The 19,451-nt window shown below is 52.6% G+C and overlaps 7 protein-coding genes across 7 annotated transcripts; 2 read left to right on the top strand and 5 right to left on the bottom strand.

Moving 5' to 3' along the window:
* Nucleotides 1–1,877: 1,877 nt before the first annotated feature.
* On the top strand, nt 1,878–2,993 carry AYL99_03729 (hypothetical protein; the record flags this gene model as incomplete). The annotated part of the gene is made up of 1 exon (XM_018835243.1): nt 1,878–2,993. One exon carries the CDS (start codon nt 1,878–1,880, stop codon nt 2,991–2,993), a length of 1,116 nt encoding a protein of 371 aa, XP_018694893.1.
* Nucleotides 2,994–4,160: 1,167 nt separating this feature from the next.
* AYL99_03728 (hypothetical protein) lies at nt 4,161–4,937 on the bottom strand (the record flags this gene model as incomplete). Its single annotated transcript, XM_018835242.1, has 1 exon — nt 4,161–4,937. The coding sequence occupies one exon, from the start codon at nt 4,935–4,937 to the stop codon at nt 4,161–4,163; it is 777 nt and encodes a 258-aa protein (XP_018694892.1).
* Nucleotides 4,938–6,712: 1,775 nt separating this feature from the next.
* AYL99_03727 (hypothetical protein) lies at nt 6,713–7,953 on the bottom strand (the record flags this gene model as incomplete). Its single annotated transcript, XM_018835241.1, has 2 exons — nt 6,713–7,342; nt 7,393–7,953. 2 exons carry the CDS (start codon nt 7,951–7,953, stop codon nt 6,713–6,715), a joined length of 1,191 nt encoding a protein of 396 aa, XP_018694891.1.
* Nucleotides 7,954–8,488: 535 nt separating this feature from the next.
* AYL99_03726 (hypothetical protein) lies at nt 8,489–9,438 on the bottom strand (the record flags this gene model as incomplete). Its single annotated transcript, XM_018835240.1, has 2 exons — nt 8,489–9,011; nt 9,062–9,438. The coding sequence occupies 2 exons, from the start codon at nt 9,436–9,438 to the stop codon at nt 8,489–8,491; spliced, it is 900 nt and encodes a 299-aa protein (XP_018694890.1).
* Nucleotides 9,439–10,552: 1,114 nt separating this feature from the next.
* Nucleotides 10,553–12,376, bottom strand: AYL99_03725 (hypothetical protein; the record flags this gene model as incomplete). Its single annotated transcript, XM_018835239.1, has 3 exons — nt 10,553–10,792; nt 10,962–12,035; nt 12,098–12,376. The coding sequence occupies 3 exons, from the start codon at nt 12,374–12,376 to the stop codon at nt 10,553–10,555; spliced, it is 1,593 nt and encodes a 530-aa protein (XP_018694889.1).
* A 1,954-nt stretch (nt 12,377–14,330) lies between these two features.
* On the top strand, nt 14,331–14,672 carry AYL99_03724 (hypothetical protein; the record flags this gene model as incomplete). Its single annotated transcript, XM_018835238.1, has 3 exons — nt 14,331–14,343; nt 14,437–14,535; nt 14,605–14,672. The coding sequence occupies 3 exons, from the start codon at nt 14,331–14,333 to the stop codon at nt 14,670–14,672; spliced, it is 180 nt and encodes a 59-aa protein (XP_018694888.1).
* Nucleotides 14,673–15,236: 564 nt separating this feature from the next.
* Nucleotides 15,237–16,644, bottom strand: AYL99_03723 (hypothetical protein; the record flags this gene model as incomplete). The annotated part of the gene is made up of 2 exons (XM_018835237.1): nt 15,237–15,362; nt 15,451–16,644. 2 exons carry the CDS (start codon nt 16,642–16,644, stop codon nt 15,237–15,239), a joined length of 1,320 nt encoding a protein of 439 aa, XP_018694887.1.
* Between the last annotated feature and the right edge of the window lie 2,807 nt (nt 16,645–19,451).

The raw sequence follows: 19,451 nt of genomic DNA, 5'->3' as shown, positions 1-19,451 counted from the left end.
AGTGGCGGTCATGCTGGTCGTGTTAGCGGTGGGCAAGGGGTATTTGAAACATCGCATTCTATTGGTACATAGGAACTCTATCCTTCGCGCGTGGCAAACTGACGGCCAAGCTGACTATTCTGGACTGCAAGCCGTAGAAAAGCACAGACTCCTGTCAGAGCTGAGACCAAGCACCCCCAAAAGACTGAGATCTTTGGGAAGGGAGAGCAGCTCTCTCAAAGAGAACTGTAATGTGCATGTCTAATTCGCCGCAAGACAGAGAGCTTGAGTGAAGACTTGTGGACCTCGATGGGAGCACAAGCATGCAGAATAGGAGATTGGCCCGAAGGTACCCCATCGATCGGCTACGGTCTATAGGAGATGGGAACAAGGCTTGATCGTAAGTTGCTCGGAATGACGCAGGAGAATATCAAACCAGTCCATTTTGGACGGGTCTCCTGAGATGGTCGGAGGAGGCTGAAGCAGTCCATCGCGGCGGCTGTGGGGAGGTGACAGGGAGAACAAAGGACAGGAATGAAGAGAAAAGAAGAGCTGTGCCGGATGATCAGGGGGGAAATATGCGGTCGACTGCAGCCAATGGTTAGCCGCGTGACACCAAGCCCCTATTCCACAAACAGTTAGACTCGGCTGCATAGATCCGAGACTCCATCGCGTTGATTGGCTCGGGGGTTCTCCATGTCGACCAGCTTGAAACACCCACCTATGTTCCATCCCTGCTCGACCTCTGCTAGCAACCACCAGCTTACCCAGCGCCAGCTCCATTCTCGGCCCAAGCAAAAGAGGTGGTTGAGTTCTGGCCTTTGCAGCATAATTGCGGAATGTTGCGGGACTTACCACGGGTAGAAAGGCTGGGTGGCTGGAAGGGCTTGACCCGGGTTGGGAGGCGCAGTTGCCGCAGAGGGCATGTCCGATCACCTGTTGCTTGGATGGAGGGCTCGGTACATACTGTACCATCTGACATCGCCACAAAGGGTCTCAGGCGTGGTCTCCGAGATTGAAGCCTTGCCTACTTAAAATGTTTCGCGTGGATGAGACGTCGTGAACGGAATGTTGATTGTCTTGGGCGTGGCCAGATCAAGGGATCTGGCCAGCCACGGGGGATGAGTATTCGGTATGAGGTATGTTCCGCCACTTGTGGTCTGTGCAGTGACTCATGTTCCTATGAATCTCCATCCTGTCATGTCAGCCTTGGGAATCCACTTCAGGTTGTCAAAGATGGCGTCTCTACATTCAAGCAAGCTTAGCGGGAGGCAAAGACTCATGGCACCCTTGACAGCGACCCGTACGGGTCTTCGCCACTCGGCCCAGCTGGTTGCAAGGTTATCACTCCTTTTCAAGCGCCTTGGAAGACAATGTCGGGAGGTAGAGGGTGGCAGCTTGTTGAAAGTTGTAAAGTCATTCAGTCAAGATTCGAGTTGATTTACATTCAGCGTCCAGTAATGCTCACAGGCCACCTCAGTGAGCTTGGCTCTATCGAAAGGGTTATTGCCAAAGAATTATTTTATCCACCACTACATGCTCGTTCTCCGCGTATCAATTCAAGTACCTCGTACCGAGTACATATAGAAGACCCAGCGGAGAACCACGGGATATGGTTTTTCCGCACTTCCGGACCCGACCCTCGACGACCCTGTCTACATGTATCTTACCATCTACCCCTTCTACCTGACTCGCTGACAACCATAGACAAATACACAATAGACACTGCGGTGCTTCTCTTCTTTTTCTTTTAGACGTTTTGCGCAAGACCTTCCTTGGTCCGTAATGTCGATATAGGGCTATAAACGTACAGTACAAGCAGGGCACAGTCTTTTCTTTCTTCGTTCTCATACCCAAAACTTTTTCCCTGGAGGTCGTTCATGCCGATCTCAATGGCCATGCCTCCTCTGTCGTCTCTCCTGTCATGGCGCACGCTCGCGATCCTCTTCACCTTGATCAACCTCAAATCCCTGCCACTGGCCTGGCACGTGCGCCTCTTCTACCGCATGTTCACGAACTGGTACACGGAAGCGCGGGTGCGGCGCAGCATCAAATCGCAGTCGGAGGTGTCAGACTCGGTGCACCCCCTGTTCGAGCCCGTGTCCATCTTCTCGCGCTCCCCGCTCCTCGAGACGGACTACAACCTGCACAAGTCGAACAGCACCTACTTCGTCGACCTGGACGAGAGCCGCACGGTGCTCATGACGAAGCTCTTGGTGCCGGGCTTGAAACAAGGGGATAAAGACCTCGAGCGTGAAGGCCACAAGGGACGCCTGAGCGTGATCCTGGGCAGCGTGCACACGTCATTCCACAGGGAGATCAAACCGTACGAGCGCTACGAGGTGCGTTCAAGGATCCTGGCGTGGGACAACAAATGGATCGTGGTGGGCAGCTGGTTCATCCGCCCGGCGTCGTCGCGGAAGGGGAAACAGGAAGTCCTCCTCGCGTCGGCGCTGAGCAAGTATGTGGTGAAGAAGGGCAGATTTACTGTGTCTCCCGAGCGATGCTTCGCCACGGCCGGATGGTTGCCGCGCAAACCCGAGAACTGCAGTACCGGCTCCGAGAAGACAAGAGAGATATCTGCGTGGTCGTCGTCATCAGAAGGGTCAGAGCCTACAACTTCGCCGCTTCAGGACGCTCCTCTCATCACCACCACCGACACCGAGAAGCAAAGCGCCTCCGTCTCCACCTCCGCCAAACCCTCCTCCGAACCGTCGCTGATCCCAACGCCTCAAGAAGGCCCTCTGGCGGCCCCAATCCCGGAACCCGCCACGCTGCGCAGCACCGACACCATCGTCGACAAGCTGGAGACTGTAGCGGAAAAGACCGGTGCGACCGTCTCGTCGTCATCAACAGCACCGGATCTCGCGCCGCTCACGGGGGCTAGCGACAAAGCAGTCGGCGGCGAGTGGGACTGGCACCGGATCGAGATGGAGCGCATCCGCGGACTGCAAGTCGCGCAGAACTGGCTGGCGCTGGACAAGGAGCTGATGCACGAGTTCGTCAGGGGCTAGCATTCCCTGGAGCCCGGCAGGTTCACCTTCCTCGGTTGGGCGGGCGACGCTTTGAGACGGGGCAGCGAATGAAGATGGTACAGGTACACGTTTTCCCCAGGTTTTCGTGCAGATCGCGGGTTCGTAGTTCGTGGGTATTCCCGAATTCCTGGGTCAGATTCGACTGGGCTCGCCAACTAACTAACTAACTCCCTGACCCAACTTTGAGGATTGAGGCTGCGTCCAGGTCCGTGCTCGGACGGTTGATCGGGAGCTCTTCTGGACCCATCCCCCATATTGATGATAATACTGTATTAATGTAATAGAAATGATGGCGCGGTGCTCGTCGGGCATTTGTTAGGGTAGGGCAAGCAAGCAAGCAAGCATTCATACAGGCATACAGCTCGCAGTCGAGCAAACGATGGCTCTTTTCATGAACTGGTAGATGTTAGACACGGACATATGATATGAGTACGTTGTATCATTCATTCACTGCTGGATCCTACAATACTTGTAGACATGTATTTGGGTGTTCTGTTGAATTTATGTTTGTGTATAACTAGTTATTTATTTTCGTTTCTGCAGTAGAGCAGTGAGGAAATTCGCCAGTGGATGCATAAACGGAAGCTTGCAATTTTTCTCTTTTTTTTGTGCTCTCACTCTCTCGTCAGATATGTACCAGTTCAATTTATGTTGAAGACTAGTAGAGCAAAACAAAGGATTTCAAGCACACCATCCATCCGAGCCGGTGCTGCTGCTGCTGATATATATGAATATATGTAATCCAGATTCAAATTCCGTGCTCCATCTCATCAAATAACGCCGGGGCTTCAGCTTGCTGTAAGTCACGCCGCACACGCTTTATTACTCCTCATCCGTTTTACTCCGTCAAATGTAACTTTTTTCTTGCGTCAAATGATGGAAGATGCGTATTGTGGAGAACAGTCACGATTGATTAAGGCTCGAATGGCCAAACAAACAGTCTGAGAGTTCGTGGCGTCGGGATGGTTGGATGTCGGCAGGGTCTGTTGTAGTAGTGGTAGTAGTAATGTACACAAAACGTACCAGTCGTCAAATGTCGAAGATCGTGGCTGGTGTAGTGGTCTCTTTTCGGAAGACCAATGGTTTCAGAGAGGATGCTCCCGTAGAAAGTCACCTTCTCTTTGAGGTCGTTGAAAGCTAGGTCGCTTATTCCTTGCTTTCTTGCTCGTGCTTCTTCTTTCCGTTGCCATTCTTGTGTCGCTTGTGGTGCTCTTTCTCGTATTCTTCCCGAGCCTTCAGTCTCTGTTCCTCCTGTTCAACCATCTCCTTCCACAGGTCGTCGTTTCCGCTGCCGGTCCCTTGGCTGGTGGTGTCTCTCTCGACCTGTTTCTCCAGCATGCGCTTGTGTTCGGGGTCAGTGGGGTCGATGTATCTGACAGTCTCCCATCTGCCCTGCCCGCTTCTCTGGTCGGCGATTTCGAATGCCGCAGTCGCGATCAAGACACCGACAGTCAGGAATTGGGCGTAAACTCTTGCCTGCACAATCTTTTGCTGGCCGGTGAGATATTTGTTCCGGTTGACCAGGGCGAACGCTGCGAACATGGAGCCGACCCACGAGCCGAAAACAATCTTGTACCGTTCCTTGCGGCCAAAATCCATGGCCCGTTCAGTCCATGTTTTGTTTGCCCTCTCCAAGCTCGCCTGCTCGGATTGACGCTGGCGGAACTCGACTTCTTTGGGGTTCTGCGATGCCTCGTAGGCACGGGAATAGTGGTCTGCACTGATGATACCGGTAAATGTGCCGGAGGACGTGACGAGGAATGCTTTGAGGGGAAGAGTGAGGTTGCGGAAGAAATGGTAGCGACGATGGGCGAAGGCAACACCGGCGAAACCGACGGCGAGACCCGCAAGACCGCCAATGGTGCCGCCGACGACGGTTTGGCGGTAGTGCTCTGCTTCCTGTTCCTTGGTGAGGAGCTTCATGGTTGTGGTGTGATGATGTCAGGTGGTGAGGTGGGTATGGGGTGTGTGCGCGTGTGTTTGGGTGAGGGGCGACTTGAAGTCGTTGTGGTCTTTGCTATGTTGTATGCTTGGACTGGTGGAAGAAGAGAAGACAGGTGTAGCTGATGGCGATGGACCGGTCAATGATATATACTGGTCGTCTGTACAATGCGAATTAGTAGAGCTAGTCAAAAAAAACCCCCCCACAGGGCACGAAGAGCGCCGGGAGTGAGCTACCGGTGTGTATGTGATTCGTCGCACCTATGATGGAACAGTTCTGGTAAATGAATAAGCTACGTGCTTGGTGCCGGTGCGGGATCTGTCAGCGTGCGTTGAGCCAATTTCTTCTGGAAACTCGTCCTAACCCAGCAACAAGCTGTGATGGTGAGTGTGCACCGAATATCGTATGTTTCTCAATCTGCCACAGAAGACGTAACGGATGCAAATGCAGGCAAAGGAAAATGAGCTCAACTGCGCCAATTGCAGCAGAATTACTGAAAATGAAGCAGTCGGAGCGAGATGCCCAGAGTAGCAAAATGGACGAAACGGGCATCGTTCTCCTCTTTCTCGCTTGCTGCCTTCTGGAGCTCCGATGACATCAGGGCAACGGCCTGGAGATGCCGGTGATTCCCACACTGTGCACCCGGGCTTCCCTCGCTGCCAATCAAGCTGATGGACATACATAGTCCCGTCACCAGCCATTGGTCTCGCTTCTCTTTCCGCCTGAATAATCACACGCCACATCCCTCTTCTGGGTCGTCTGAAACGAACCCCGATGGCTAAGCTCGCCCCGGAACCACCCGCCCACAACAACCACGCAAAGCCGCAGAGACCTTCCCTACGAAGATTGACAGGGAGCTTAGACCAACGTTTTGCCAGGCAAGGGGCATGGTCATTGAGAAAATGCGCTGTTTTAGCATCTCCACGGAGGAGCCGGGATACACTCGGGGCACACTTAAAGCAGTCGGTCCCCTTCAGGCACGCCCAGGCCCCCCCTTGACCTCACTTTCCAGCAACAATGGCGTGACATATGCCGACTCGCCGCCCTTGAGCCCTCCAGAAAGGGCAGGTTTGATATTCTCGGCGACTAGCCCCAGTCTTCCAGTCTTCCAGACGTCGTGGCGGATTTTCGACGTCCCCTGTGGTAAAAGTATTATATCTGGGGCATCCGACATCAGGAGACTTTGAGTGAGTTCTCGGCGATCATGGCAACGGAGAATTGTCTGGAACAGGTGTGCCTCCAATAGGTCCCGGTATTTTTCTGCATACGCCCGAGATGCTCGTGCTGGTAAAAGCAACAGAAGTCGGCGGATTTGCACCCACGAATCACAAGGCTCTCGAATGGCCACGTCGGTAGCTTGGCCGGCAGCAAGCATCAACATCGTTGCTGGACAAGGTACGTGCAATGGAAAGAATGCATTAGGCACCTTTAACCAGTCTGAAGCAAAGGACCCTTAATGTCGAACTGACAACGAAAAGAAGGAAAAGGAGAGCAACTCGAGGAGATGATCATGTGTACATAGAAGTAAAGCACAAGGATTACTTTCCGATTACTTTCCAAATATCGTTGGATTTATCGTTAGCAGTACGAACCACTACGCTGAAGCGGATGGTGTGAACGACGTTTTGTTGAAACGCCATTGCTTGCAAGGCCGAGACGTATAAGTTTGAATACATGTTGGATTCCATGTGACGTGACCCAAGCCATACAGAGGCTGGAGCCAAACCTGAAACTGCCAGTCCTCCCGCGCCCGTCTCTAGCGATGTGGAACGGTAGATGAGAGCTGGGGTACGATGTGGTAGTTCAAGGGGGTCGTCTGAACCTTGGCCCTATTGCTCACTCTCTCGCCCGGCGCAATGGTGGATTTTGCCTTTGGAATGGCGACAGGAGCTGCTTCTCGTCTCCGGGTTGGATCATAAGTCGCCGTGGCCCAGACCTTCTTCATGTGGTCGTCGCTTCGACCCAATATGGGTCTCGACCAGTCCTCCATGAGCTTGGTGGCCTGTCGCTTAATTGCGGGCTCCGCCTTCTTGGATTTGCGATAGAACAGGATGACCTTACCGATGCCGGATGAAATCAGAGTCTCCTTGTTCATAGGCAGCTTGGACAGAGCAGCGAACAACTCGCGTTGAATGTTGTACGCCGGTAAACTGCCGTCGGTCAGAGGCTCTAGGAAAAACCGTACTGCCTCCAATAGATTCATCTCGGGGTCGAGGATGGACTGGACGTATGTGTTTCGGTTGAGCAGGCTCACTACTTCGGGCAGCATTTTGAGTTTCTGGGAGGCAGGTTCGCCCTGTCGCACCAATTCTCCATCAGCTTCAGCCGCGGCGATCATACGGTTCCGCAGGTCCTCGATCTCTGCGTCTGCGGCTTGCTCGAGGTCCTGGATTTCATTAGCACCGAATGGTCATATCTTTGTTCTGGAGGACTTACGATCTCGCCCTTTCTTATTCTCTTGCCTGATGATCTCTTGACCGCTGCGTCCATGGCCCTGTCCAAAGCCCGTCTTCTGCGTTCCTCGGGTGTCAGGTCCTCTTCATTGATTTCCACTCGCTCGCGTGGCTGGGTTCCTCCACTGGCCGCTTTCGATTTGCGCGATCTCTTGCCCTCGACTTCGTCGCCACCCGACAAAGCCTCACTCTCTGCTCGGCGTGACTTCTTCTCTCTTCTCCGCTCTTTCTTCTTTTTCGGCGCAGGTTCCTCGCCCTCGGCCCTCTTCCTCTTCTTCACTTTGATCGACTTATTCAGCGTGTCAAAATCAGGGGCAACTTCGACGGCTCTGGGGTCGAAATCCGCAAATTGCGCTTCATCGACTTCGGAGAGAAGCGACTCATCGTCGGAGTCGTCGACTGCATTGGGGCGTGTATCAGCATCATGCTCGGGTTGGGGATCTTCAAATTCGTCATGCAGGTCGTCAAGTTGGTCTTCGTGTTCGTCCGGTCGGTCGAGGCCCTCTGCATCGGGGGGTGGTGCTTCCTCTCCGTAGTCACTCATGATTGTAACAGCGCCTCAGACTGAGAATGCGTTTGGTAAGGTTGTCGAGATCACGACGAGATAACGACTGGCTGCACTGGAGGCAAGCGAAGTTTAGAGGATCAAGCTCCTTGGAATTTGCGGGATTCAGAATACAAAGAAATAGCGACATGAACAAGCGACAACATATCTGAGTGATGAAGTCGGAATGCCAAGTCGGGCTGAGTCATGTTTGAAAATCACGTGATATAGACTGAATCAGTATGCTCAAGGTCCCGCTTTCCTATTGGCCCATGGAGACGAGACAGATGCCTTCCTGGGAGTAAGGTCTCGAAATGAGATGGCATTGTTCAAGTTTTGAAGCACGGCGCAACGTTTGCAGCCATGGTAGACTTGAAATACGAGTAAAGGCGTCCAAGACTCTACGTCTGGCTAGTTGGCGAGCAACAAACGTCTCATTCGCCAAATCCAGAATGAGGTACAGAAAACGCCCGCCCCGGTATTTACCCCTATCGCGATCACCAGAGATGCCCATACAATGCCCTTTTTTATCAGTTCAAGTTACCAGCTTGCCACTAATGCACGTATTGCATTGAGTACCACTAGAGCTGCCGTTCTTCAACCAACAATTGGCGCTCCAACTGTCGTTGCTCAGTGCCATCTGGTAGTCCCAGGTGACGCTGACACACGTTTGCATGTTTCCGCCTGCATAATCCTGACCATACAGCTGAGTGAAATGAATCATGTTCGAGCAAGCATACAGACAATCGGTCAGGCTATAAGCGAACAACCCCACAACATCAGCGACTTGTAAATCTGGGTTGTTCTCGTCGGCAACGTGATTCAACATGTCAACACCACATAGGATATCGAAAGAGGTGTTGTATTGAACTTCAATAAGGGAATTGCTGTCCGCACAGCCAGGATCTTGCAGCGTATCCACGTAGTAGGGTTCAGGTGCGACAAAATTTTCGAGCGATGAGGGGGAGGGCAGGCCGGAGGAGGTTAGTGTTGAGGATGAGGACTGCATCGGTGTTGTTGTGGCACTCGCAGTGACGGTCACTGTTGAATCTTGTGGACTTGCCTGCGTTTAGCTCGTTGTATGCATGGACAGAGAGATGCTTCTTACCTTGATGAGCCTGATTTTTTTCCCGACAGCGCTCCCCCAACACCACCACCCACTGCACCGCCCACCACAACGGCTGTAATTGCTGCCACCAACAATCCGAACGCGAGCGGCGACAGGTCCCAGGGATTGGGTCTGAGAGGATGCGACACTGGCTGGCCAGCTTCCGGTGCGTAGCCGTTTGTGTAATGGTATTGCTGTTGAAAGACAGGATCTGGTTGCAGGTGAGTTTGGGGTTGAGGCTGGGGCACTACTTCAGGAAACTGTTGGTAGGTGGAAGTGTCTGCTGGATACTTTTCTTTAGATGCACTCGAGGTTGTCGTGGAATAGCGTGCTGGATCCGAAGGAGAGACAACTGCCGTCACATTTCGGTTCGACATTTGCGAGTAGTAGCACGGCTGAACCCGTTATAGGTCTTTGTCATATGTTGTGTGCGTTCGAGGAATAAAGGCTGGGACTGTCTCTTGAGCCTCGAGGGAGGACAGTGGGCGCAAGTTTCGCCTTGGCCGCATGAGCATTGAAGAACAACGTCGACAGGGGAAGAAGAGACAGGGCCTTCTTTTGCTAGTTGCGAGGCTGGTACGCTAGCTTTCGCCATGGGTGACAGGGCTCTTGCACTTACCGTTCCATTATTTCCACTTTGCAGGGCATCACACCTTCGTCTCGAACAGTGGGGTGCTCCATATCGTGATATATCGAAATCCGCCAAACAATGCAAGAGTTGGGGTATAAGGCCACCAGTGCTTTCACCCGTGGCTGAGCCACGATCTTCGAAAATGAATGCGATAGGTACGTTGAGAGATGAAACGGGCCGCTCTGATATCCGAAATTGGGGGCCGCCAAAAGAATCGGCCCCAAGGGCAGTCTAGGGCGCGCGGACTGGCTGGATCCCGACCAACTTGGCTCGTTTTAGCACCCCCTGGGGTAGATCGTTAGGCATCTCGTACAAAGTACCTTGTATAGTAAAGGCGATGGAACGGAGTCGTTCAAAGCGGCTTGGGCGATTTTGGCTTTCGTCGCATAACGCCGGACTTGCCCCCTGCCTAAAGATTGCGTCTTTTCAGCAGGGAAATTGTCATGGATGGCGAATTGTGGTGGATGAACTTCATGGGGCGCCCAACGAGGCCAATATTCCAAGCCATCCTCATCTAGATGGATCAAAAGGTCCAGACTCAAGTGCGGCTCTAACGCCTGCTGTCTGCCAATCAGGGGTGACGACACGGCTCCCTTGTGCGCCATCCAATAAACTTGCGGTGGCTCATTGCCCTGCAACCTCTACGAGTAGCCAGGCATCGTGTGTATCGGGTTCTCGAAGTCGAATTGCTTTAGATATTGTCCTAAAAGCAGGGCTTGCAGAGATGGTCTCTGATTGGATCAGGTGAACAGATTCTACGTTCCTGTATATTTGGTAGATTCTGCGCCTGCTGTTAGGTCCTCCTCGACCTCTGACTCGTAACATCGGGCGATTCCTAGCGGGGTTGAGAAGGCGTAATGTCAAGTGATGTACCTCCACGAAGGCCCTGTCGCCTGCCGTGATACGTCTATACCCGACAGTTCCCTCGCTGCAGCGTTAAAGGCCGCTTCTTCTCGCTCCATTCTCTTGTTCTGGCGACGCAGCGCCGTGCGCATAAAGATCGCAAGGAAAATCGCTCCTAGAGCGCACGAGGTATTTAAAGACATCGACTGGACATACCTCGGCGCCCATCGGTTTGGATACAGTTCGGAAGTGATGATCTGCAAACGTGAATCAGCATCACGAACTATCGACGGACGAGTATCGAAGACTGAAGCCCGTACACAGGGTAGGTCGAGGGGTCAAAATGGGGACGCACGGCTCCATAGTCGGGCGCCTGGTTTCTCCTTCTTGGCCCAACTAAGTGCTGGCGGATTCAATTCGACTCACCTGTGATATGCTTCCAGAGGCATTGATGACGGCGATGGCACAAGCTCGCATCTCTCTAGGACGGCGTACTGTCTTTTGTGCCCAAGAGAGAACAACCGGATAGCCTGAATGGCCGCCCACAATCATGAGGAAGGCTGCGGCATAGCGAATCCACACGCCACGTCGTGTGGACGGTGGGTCGAGCAAGAACAGCAAGAAACCGAGCGTTGCCAGTGCCGCCGGTCCGATAACGTGGAAAGAAGCGTTCTGATGCCGGTCAGCGAAGAGACTGTTGGCGATGGTGACGACAACCGCGACGAGATACGGTGGTACTGTCATCCACAAGGTCGTATTGCGGGAAAATCCAAGCGTGTTGACGACCGAGGGGAAGAAGTTGTGTACCGATGCCCCAATCGACAAAAGCAAGAACATTCCTGCAAAAACCCAGACCTGCCAACTGCTGACAGCCATCACAAGGCCACGCGAGCGACCACTGGCACTTTCATTGACATGGACACCCTCGGCGATCAGCCGCAGCTGAGCAACGGCGGTCTCTTTCTCGGAGAGGTAGTGCGTGTTGGACGGGAAATCCGGAAGGACGTAGAAAGCGACGCAGGCGATGAATACCGTGCTGACGCCACCGACGATGAACAGCCAGCGCCAACCTTCGAGGCCTCTTGCTCCGTCGATCGTGTCGTATATGCCAAAGGCGATGAGGCCCGAGAAGGCGTTCGCTGTCATTGGCGCGGTCAAGATGATCGCGCTCCGCACTCCAAGCTCAGTCCTTGTGTACCAGGACGAGATGAGGAAGAGGCAACCGGCGCAGAACGGTGCCTCTAGGAGACCTAAAAAGAATCGCGCGGCGTATAGCTGCGATGGAGTCTTCACAAAAGCGGTGGCCGTGCACACACATCCCCATAGAACCATCATACCAGGGAGATAAATTGAAGGTCGTCCTCTGGCCAGGTAGTAGTTTGAGGGCACCTGAGCCATAACATATGCAATGAAAAATAACATCATGGCAAGGCCATACTGATTTGAATTCATGTTTAAATCCTCCTGCAAGCCCATGACCCGCGCATTCCCAAGACTGCTCTGTAAGCATACGACATTAGCTTTCGGTGCTTCACGACCCACGCGCCATCAAGGCCACATACCCGGTCAAAAGAGTTGAGAGCAAACATAATCCAGGCCATAGACACGAGGCAAATGTCGAGGAGTCTTTTGATCCTCTTCGCGATGGATAGAATCTCCTCCCCGTTTGTGTCTTGAAGCTGCCTTCGGATAGCCTCGCTGGCCCTTCCATGGTCGTGGAGAGCTACAGTAAGACTCTCCGGAGAGATGCCCTTCTTGGGGGAGACACTTTGGAACCTCATGCCCTTGCGAGAGAGGTATCGGAAGAGCTCCGCGAAAGGGACGACAGTGTTGGAGGCCATTTTGAAGGTATGGACGTCACGACAAAACGGGGGGGCGAGAGGGCGAGAGAATACCCCTTTGACGAAGCCGTGGTATTTGTGGCAAGAGACAATGTCAAGCCTCTAATGCTCAAGGCCTCTGGCTGTCATCATGAATTCCCTCAATCCGGCCAGAGGGTGCGTGGAACTACAGCAAGTAAGTCCCAACCAAGAGCTGACGGCATCCGCTTCATGCATATCAATCTGGTGGGTTCAAGCTTGACTGCCTAGCGGCGACTTCAGTGTCCGTCCCGAGCGCCTACTGGGGATGGCGAGTAAATTTGTCGCATCTCTTGGATGGCCGAGGGTTGGCGATGGACCATGCCAACGTTGATCTGAGCAGAGAAGAACGTCGAGCAAAGCTTGCCATTCTGATGATCTATCCAGATTTGCCCACATGCTCCATCTCTGTGCTCATAATGTGTGCCAGAATGTTCAGCATTGATCACGCCATCGAGATGGCCCAACAAAAGGCTGGAAGTCTCAGAAGATGTGGGAGATGGACGATGGACAGAGTTGTACAGCCCTCTCGGACGCGTGCCTATTGTTGCTTTCCACTGGTCCCAATGCAAGCTAGAAGGTGATAAACCGAAGCGACCCGAACTCAGATTTGTTGGCCCCCATACATTGTGGTAATGGGCGAGGATGATGGTTTTCCCCAAAGGGAGGTATCATCATAGAGTGCAGACATGCTGGTGATGTATCATATTAGTAGTGGGCGAGGAGTTTGAGGTTAGGATTATCCATTTGAACCCAAACAGCCATCCAATACAGGGTTCTTGCGTCGTTGACTAGGTGGGTGGAGGTGAGGAATGTTGGAAGGGAGCCAGAAAAGGTGATCAACTCGCCGCTTTCATCTTGTGAGGTGTATCTCCTACTCCCTACTCTATCTGTTGTTCGTTTTCATATGATTCGGATCTGCCTGATCCATTTGGTTGCGAGTCTTTGAAATCAGGGCAAAACGCCACTATACAATCATCAAGGCTTAGAAGAAGAAGATAGTCAAAACTTAGTGCGTGTGGTTACCAGTGTCGTTCAGTGCGAGCGCTGATCGTTCTCCGAAGACATAGGAGCGCGCAAACAGCCTGTGTGCCACGTTGTTCATAGTCGCGGACGAGCTCGCCGAGTCAGCTCAGTCAAAGTCGGGCCTGGGCTGTCAGCTTCTCATAATCTTCCGGACTGGCACCAGACACCCCTCACTTTTTGACTAATGGCGACCGCAATTGTGATATGGTGAATGCGGAACTGACCTTAGTTCATGCAGTTCTCACATATCTGGTGGTCTGGTGTCAAAACTGACGGACATCCACAATAAAAATCTTCTTGATTTCAAAAATCACAAGGGGCGAGGTTAGTCGATAAACGCATGCCCAATTCACAACAGCGCTCGTGACTGGAACAGAGAATCTCCCGCAATGTACTCTGAGGCGTCTCCAACCATGACTTAAACCCAGTCTGATGGTTGTGCCCACCGATGGCTTTGATGGTTAGGCTTCTCTTGAGGCTGATGTCGTCCGCTCCAAAGAGTTAGGCTAAGAGTGAAAATCACCCACTCAAAGAGTCAGAGGAATAGCCCACGGTGGGCTTCCATACAAGGGACACTCTGAAGACGGAGCAAGAGCTGAAGTAGTTGGGTGTCAGTCGTTGAAAGCATTTCTCTAGAGCAGCAAGAGATGTAAGCTATCGAACTGGCGTGGTCCGCTGCGGAGAAATTCCACATCCTCCAATGCGGAAAGTCAAACGACTCATCGACATCAGACAAGAGGATTCCGTACTTGGAACCGAGTCTACACATTGTCCAGCTTGCGCATTCTCCTTGTTTTTACAAGAGATCAAGATCTTCCCACCAGCATACTCCACAGTCCCAGACCTTGCTTAGCAACCAACTCGCACGCAAAGCCCTCATCTCAAGACAGACCCTGCCTCTTCTCCCACGATGTTCGCCGGACGTAAGTGTCTGCTTGAATAAACACAATGTGGCCCTCGCTTCATAAGTTCTTCATAAGTTCTTCTCATCGCTAACGATCTGCAACCTGACTTAGCCCACGACCAGCTCTCCGAGAAAGATATTCGCGAAGGCGAGGCCCAAGCCACCGCGCAGGTGCAGTTCTTCACTGTCGCCTGCGTTGCCCTCTGGTTCTGTACGTGACACCTATTTTCTGTTTACCTTCTCCTCTCGAGGGCCCCTCTTGCCAGACATACTCTGGTAGATCGTCCGGATGTGGGGATCAGCGCAGGAGTGAAAAAGAAAAAGAGAAGTCCCGAACAAGAAATTTAAATTTTGTTGAAAGCATACAAACACCAAATTTTCGTGAACCAGGCCTGGCTGACAATGACCTCTCCCGCAACTAGCCCCCCACGTTGTCGAATGGGCGAGCAAACTATTCTAAGATGGCCGGACCAATTTCTCGTCTCGATGCCCTGCAAGCACGAGCAACCGCCGAGCCAACACGAGTTATATTTTTGCAGTTGTGGTAGGCATAAGGAGGCTCAATGAGCAAGCTCGACGCAGAGGCAACGTCGCCGTATGTCGAGGTGATGTTGAGATAGGAGGGATACTTCTCTGTACATTAGCTTGTACACTATCGATTCCCAGCAAAAGAACAGCTGGGACTGTCGAACTTCTCGTTCGCACGAGCATCTGCGTTAATACAGACAACATCTTCTCAATCCATGGATTCCAAATGACAGTCAACAATTACTATTCAAGATGTTGTTGCTTTGCCTCGCCCTGGCTCTCCCGTACAAACCCTGCAACGCCTCTGAAAGCCTCAACCTCTGTGGGCGGGTTTTCTGTAACACACATTTTGCTCCCAATCTGTTCGAACCCCTTCTCTTTCGATCACCTCCGCCGAGGGACATCATTGTCTCTATCTCTGGAAATCTTTTCCCACTCGTCAAACTCTTGCTGCACAAGCTCCAGTTCTTTCTGCAGATGTCGTAGTTGGATATCGTAGGCTTCTAGTGTCTGCAAAGTCCATGAGAATTAGCGAATTCGTTCGTCATTGATCAGACTCATTCAGCGGGTTGGCTGCGTCACGGTCAGAGGTACTTACCTTTCTGGCGGCTTTGATCGTCTCCTCATCCAATGTTGTGTCTTCCCCACTAGCAGAAGCCGCTGGTGCAAGCTTTTCCATCTCAGACTTTAGTCTCTTTGCGCGTTCTCGAATCCCCAACATCCTCGCCCAGACCTCCTGCTCTCGGGCATTCAGAGAGGGGTCAAAGACTTCGCGTTGCAGCTTCTCCAGTTTCGCTTTTAATTCCTCTTCGGCATTGTCCATCACATAGCCTCGATTGCGCAGGATTTGCACTTTAACCGCCAGTGCCAGTGTCCGCTGAGCTGCAGCTGCCTGTCTTCTCTTGCATTCTTCAAGTCGTGTAGCCACGTTTTGGCGGTGTTTGTCCAATTGGACGTCGAGTGAGGTGTTTATTTCTTGCAGCATCATGTTGCATCTCTGAACGGCCTCCATTTGTATTTGAGCCTTCCGCCCCAATTGAAAGAATCCTTGGACTAGAAGAGGTACCCAGTCAGGTCCCGGTCTTTTGGAAACTGCTTCTTCCCACTTGTCTTCATCTTCTCCTGGCCCCGGGCGGTATTTCAGTGCGTCTGTCTCACTCTCCACATGCTGGTACAGGTATGTCCGCAGCGGGGAAGACAGACTGGTTGGATCCCATTTGTTCTTGACAATGTTCATCTGTACAGGTATTGATCTGAAGACATTCAAGCCGCGTCCTTCCTCCCATAGTGACTGCGCCCCTGGTTGCTGCCCCTGTTGTGATTGACCGAATCTCAGCGTCTGGTCGAGAGGTCGCTGCGGCTGCTGCTGCTGTGACAGACCAAGCCCGAATGCGCTCTGTTGTTGGGGTTGGGTTGGAGCGCCAAATAGCCCGCCCGGTTGTTGCTGAGATTGTGATGTGCCAAAGAGGCCCCCAGACTGTTGTTGAGGCTGCGTACTGGCTCCAAACAGCCCTCCACCCTGCTGCTGAGGTTGCGTACTGGCTCCAAATAAACCGCCACCCTGCTGAGTCTGTGTAGAGCTGCCGAACAGGCCACCTGTTTGCTGAGGCTGCGATTTTTGACTGCCGAAGTTGAAACTTGGTAGACTGCTCTGTTGTTGTTGTTGCGTCTGTGGTTGGCCAAATGTGGACGTTGAAGCGGCCGGCTGGCTTGAGGACGGATTGCTCAGGTTGAAAGTGAAAGGTTGTGCGGGCTGCGCCTGATTAGCAGTGGAGGATCCGAACAAACTCATTGCGAAGGCTGAGATATTGGTGTTCGGGGAGGACTTCAGCAGATGTTTGCGCGATCATAGAGGAGGTAAACTGTGCTTCGAGGCCTACTCGGTACTCAGTTCTGGATGCATGCAGTTGTTTGATCTGGGGAAGGTGGTTGCTGACGCGCCAAACATGCAGACGCGAAAAATCAATGCGGAGAAACATTTCTCCTTGCGCCCACAATGCGAAGGGCTTGGCGAACAATATTCGACTGCGATTAGCGAGAAAGATGCCAACATGACCTGGCAAAGCGCCTATAGTATACCGGTATACGTCTAGAGTCTATCCCCATAAAATACCGCATCATCTCATCATCTCATAAGACGCATAATCCTTGAGCTTTGGTTCCCTTCTTAGTAACCACATCCCATGAGGCCACAACCTGATGTTTGTAAACATAGCTCTCTGTTCCGGCCTCCTCCTGCAGCAAGCCAGCCACTCGTGTATCCAACCCGACCGCTTCATGTGCGACCGTATGCGCCTGATGTAGTGACTCGAGAGCAGTCCGAGATGAAGGCTGCATCCATCGCAGGGGATATGGCCGTCGCAACAATCGGGTACTAATCGATGATTCTCCCTCTTTACCATGGAGCAAGATTGGCCCAGTGCAAACACTCCGCTGGAAATCATTACCATAGCAAGCACGGCCATCCTGGCCTCCTCGAGCGGGAATGGGCGATCTTTGCGAAGTTCTAGGGGCCGGAATCCCTGAGGCCGAATGTCCCCGACCACAAAGGGGACTTCAGGCACACCGAGTGATGGAATCTGATTTCGTGGACACATCAAATTGCCAGCCAACCCGCCATACCCGAATCGAGCCACATTGGGCGCAATTCATTCGAGTGCAAGGGCTGTGGTGAAACGGCAAGCAGAATCCACCCAAGGCAACCCGCCGGACAACCAAGCTCTTTAAGTACCAACATGAAGGCTAGGAAATTTGACCGAAGATTTTCCAACCTGTATTTAAGCCCATAATATTAACATTTCCACATTCAGACGGTGACAGCAAAGGACAACCACAACCATTGGAAGCTCCACAAAGAAAAGGCAAAGCTGTCAGGGGCCCACCAATGGTCTTCAGATCTACCAATGAACAAGGCGGAATTCCAATGCGGCTCGAGCTTTGGAGGGGTTGGGATGTGTTCATTCTGCATGCAGGGTCTGCCCAGGAACAGGGGAGAAGGGCCAGCACCGAGTCCGATTTCGGATGGGCGACTTTAGTGCTGCCGGGCAAGAGACACTTGGGCGGCCAAATCAGCATGGATATCTCCACGCTTGGTTCGGCTATGTTGATTGGTTGCTAGGCTATTGAGAGTCGACTGCTTTGTCGATGGTGGGGTGAGTAAACCAAATCATCCGAGATCTGACTGGTGGTTCCGCTGCGACCTTGCTGCTGACCATGGTGCCATGGTACCAGAGCAAAAATATACCCAGTTCGCCAGGAAAATTCACACATGGCACTGGGTCGCTTCGGCTGGAGAGTTTCTGATGCAACCTGATCAGCCATCTCCTTGTGCATGTCACCAGCTGGCGACGGCCCCCCAGCGTGGGGTGCATTTTCCTAGCAGCAGGAGGTCATGGATAGTTACAGCAGGGAGGAGGGATAACAACCCCGTTCCATCCCTGAAAGCTCTTGGAGAGAAGCTCGTGACAACGCTCGCGAATTTCGCATTGCTAATGGCAACAGGGCGTGTGCACTTTTTACGGCAAACAAATCCCTTCCCGACAAACATCTTGTACATTGGCAGAAGCCCGTGACTATTCCAGTAGGATCTTCTCTCCTGGCAGGAAGCCAGGGCGGGAGAATTTTCTTTTTCCTTGTGGTCATGAACCGGGCAATGCCGGAAGAGGAATTTTCACTGTCAGGTGTGCCGGTGTTTGTGGTACAAGGCGCTCCGGGGGTCGTCTGAGAGATTCGCGGCAAAGGCCGTTGAGGGAAAGCAGCGCACTTCACGCCTGTCGCCGCTAGTTGGCCTGGCATGTAAGCGAGGAGCAGGAGCATATGGGGGAAATCTGATGCGTCTAGACTCGTTGCAGGTGGAGTTGCAACTAGGGCTATGACACACAGGAACTGGGAGGTCAAGCTTACCTAGGTATGAGAAACAGTGGCCCCAGTGGCACCAGTCAGTGCACTGGAGATGGGCGGAGGAGGAGGGCGCCGGTTGCGGCCAAAAATTTTTCGACAGCTTGAGATTCAAAGATGTAATGTGGTGGAAAAGCAAAGCTGGTGATTGGGTGGCGCGGTTCTTATCAGCACATGCATCATGATGGAGAGGTTGGCTGGATAACGCCATGGCACCTATCGGATGCCCCAGAACAAGCTGCCCATGATGCACAACTGCAGCTGCCTTCCGAGCGTCCTTCCCCCCCACTAACAATCTTGGGGCTTCTCCCCACCTTGAATGGTGCTGCCAGCTTATTCTGGCGCTGTTTGCTGCACATTGTTGCTGTAGAATCGGCCTTTGCTTTGAGGTGAAGTTTTTTTTCTGCCAGAACAATCACCGGCTTTGTCAACCAGATCCTCGACTCTAATCCCATCGGAGTGCAGGTGGCCTTCCCATTGCCGGCATCACCACATGCTGGATCACCCTTCCACGGTCACCCTTCCCGGTCATCCAATATTGCAGTGGCTAATTCACCCTCGCAGACTTACGCTAAGTGACGAGAGCAGAAAGTTCTGCACCTTCGAAAATCAACCCCACACCTTTGCTTGCTGGACGGCATTGCCTGACCCAAAATTCTTCTTTTCTTCCTCTCGTCCACCCTCGACTCATTTTGTCTTCCT

Source organism: Fonsecaea erecta, assembly GCF_001651985.1.
Source record: "Fonsecaea erecta strain CBS 125763 chromosome Unknown Scaff3, whole genome shotgun sequence".
Lineage (NCBI taxonomy): Eukaryota > Fungi > Ascomycota > Eurotiomycetes > Chaetothyriales > Herpotrichiellaceae > Fonsecaea > Fonsecaea erecta.
The sequence above is the reverse complement of the archived record's forward strand: the minus strand, read 5'-3'. Positions and strand labels throughout refer to the sequence as shown.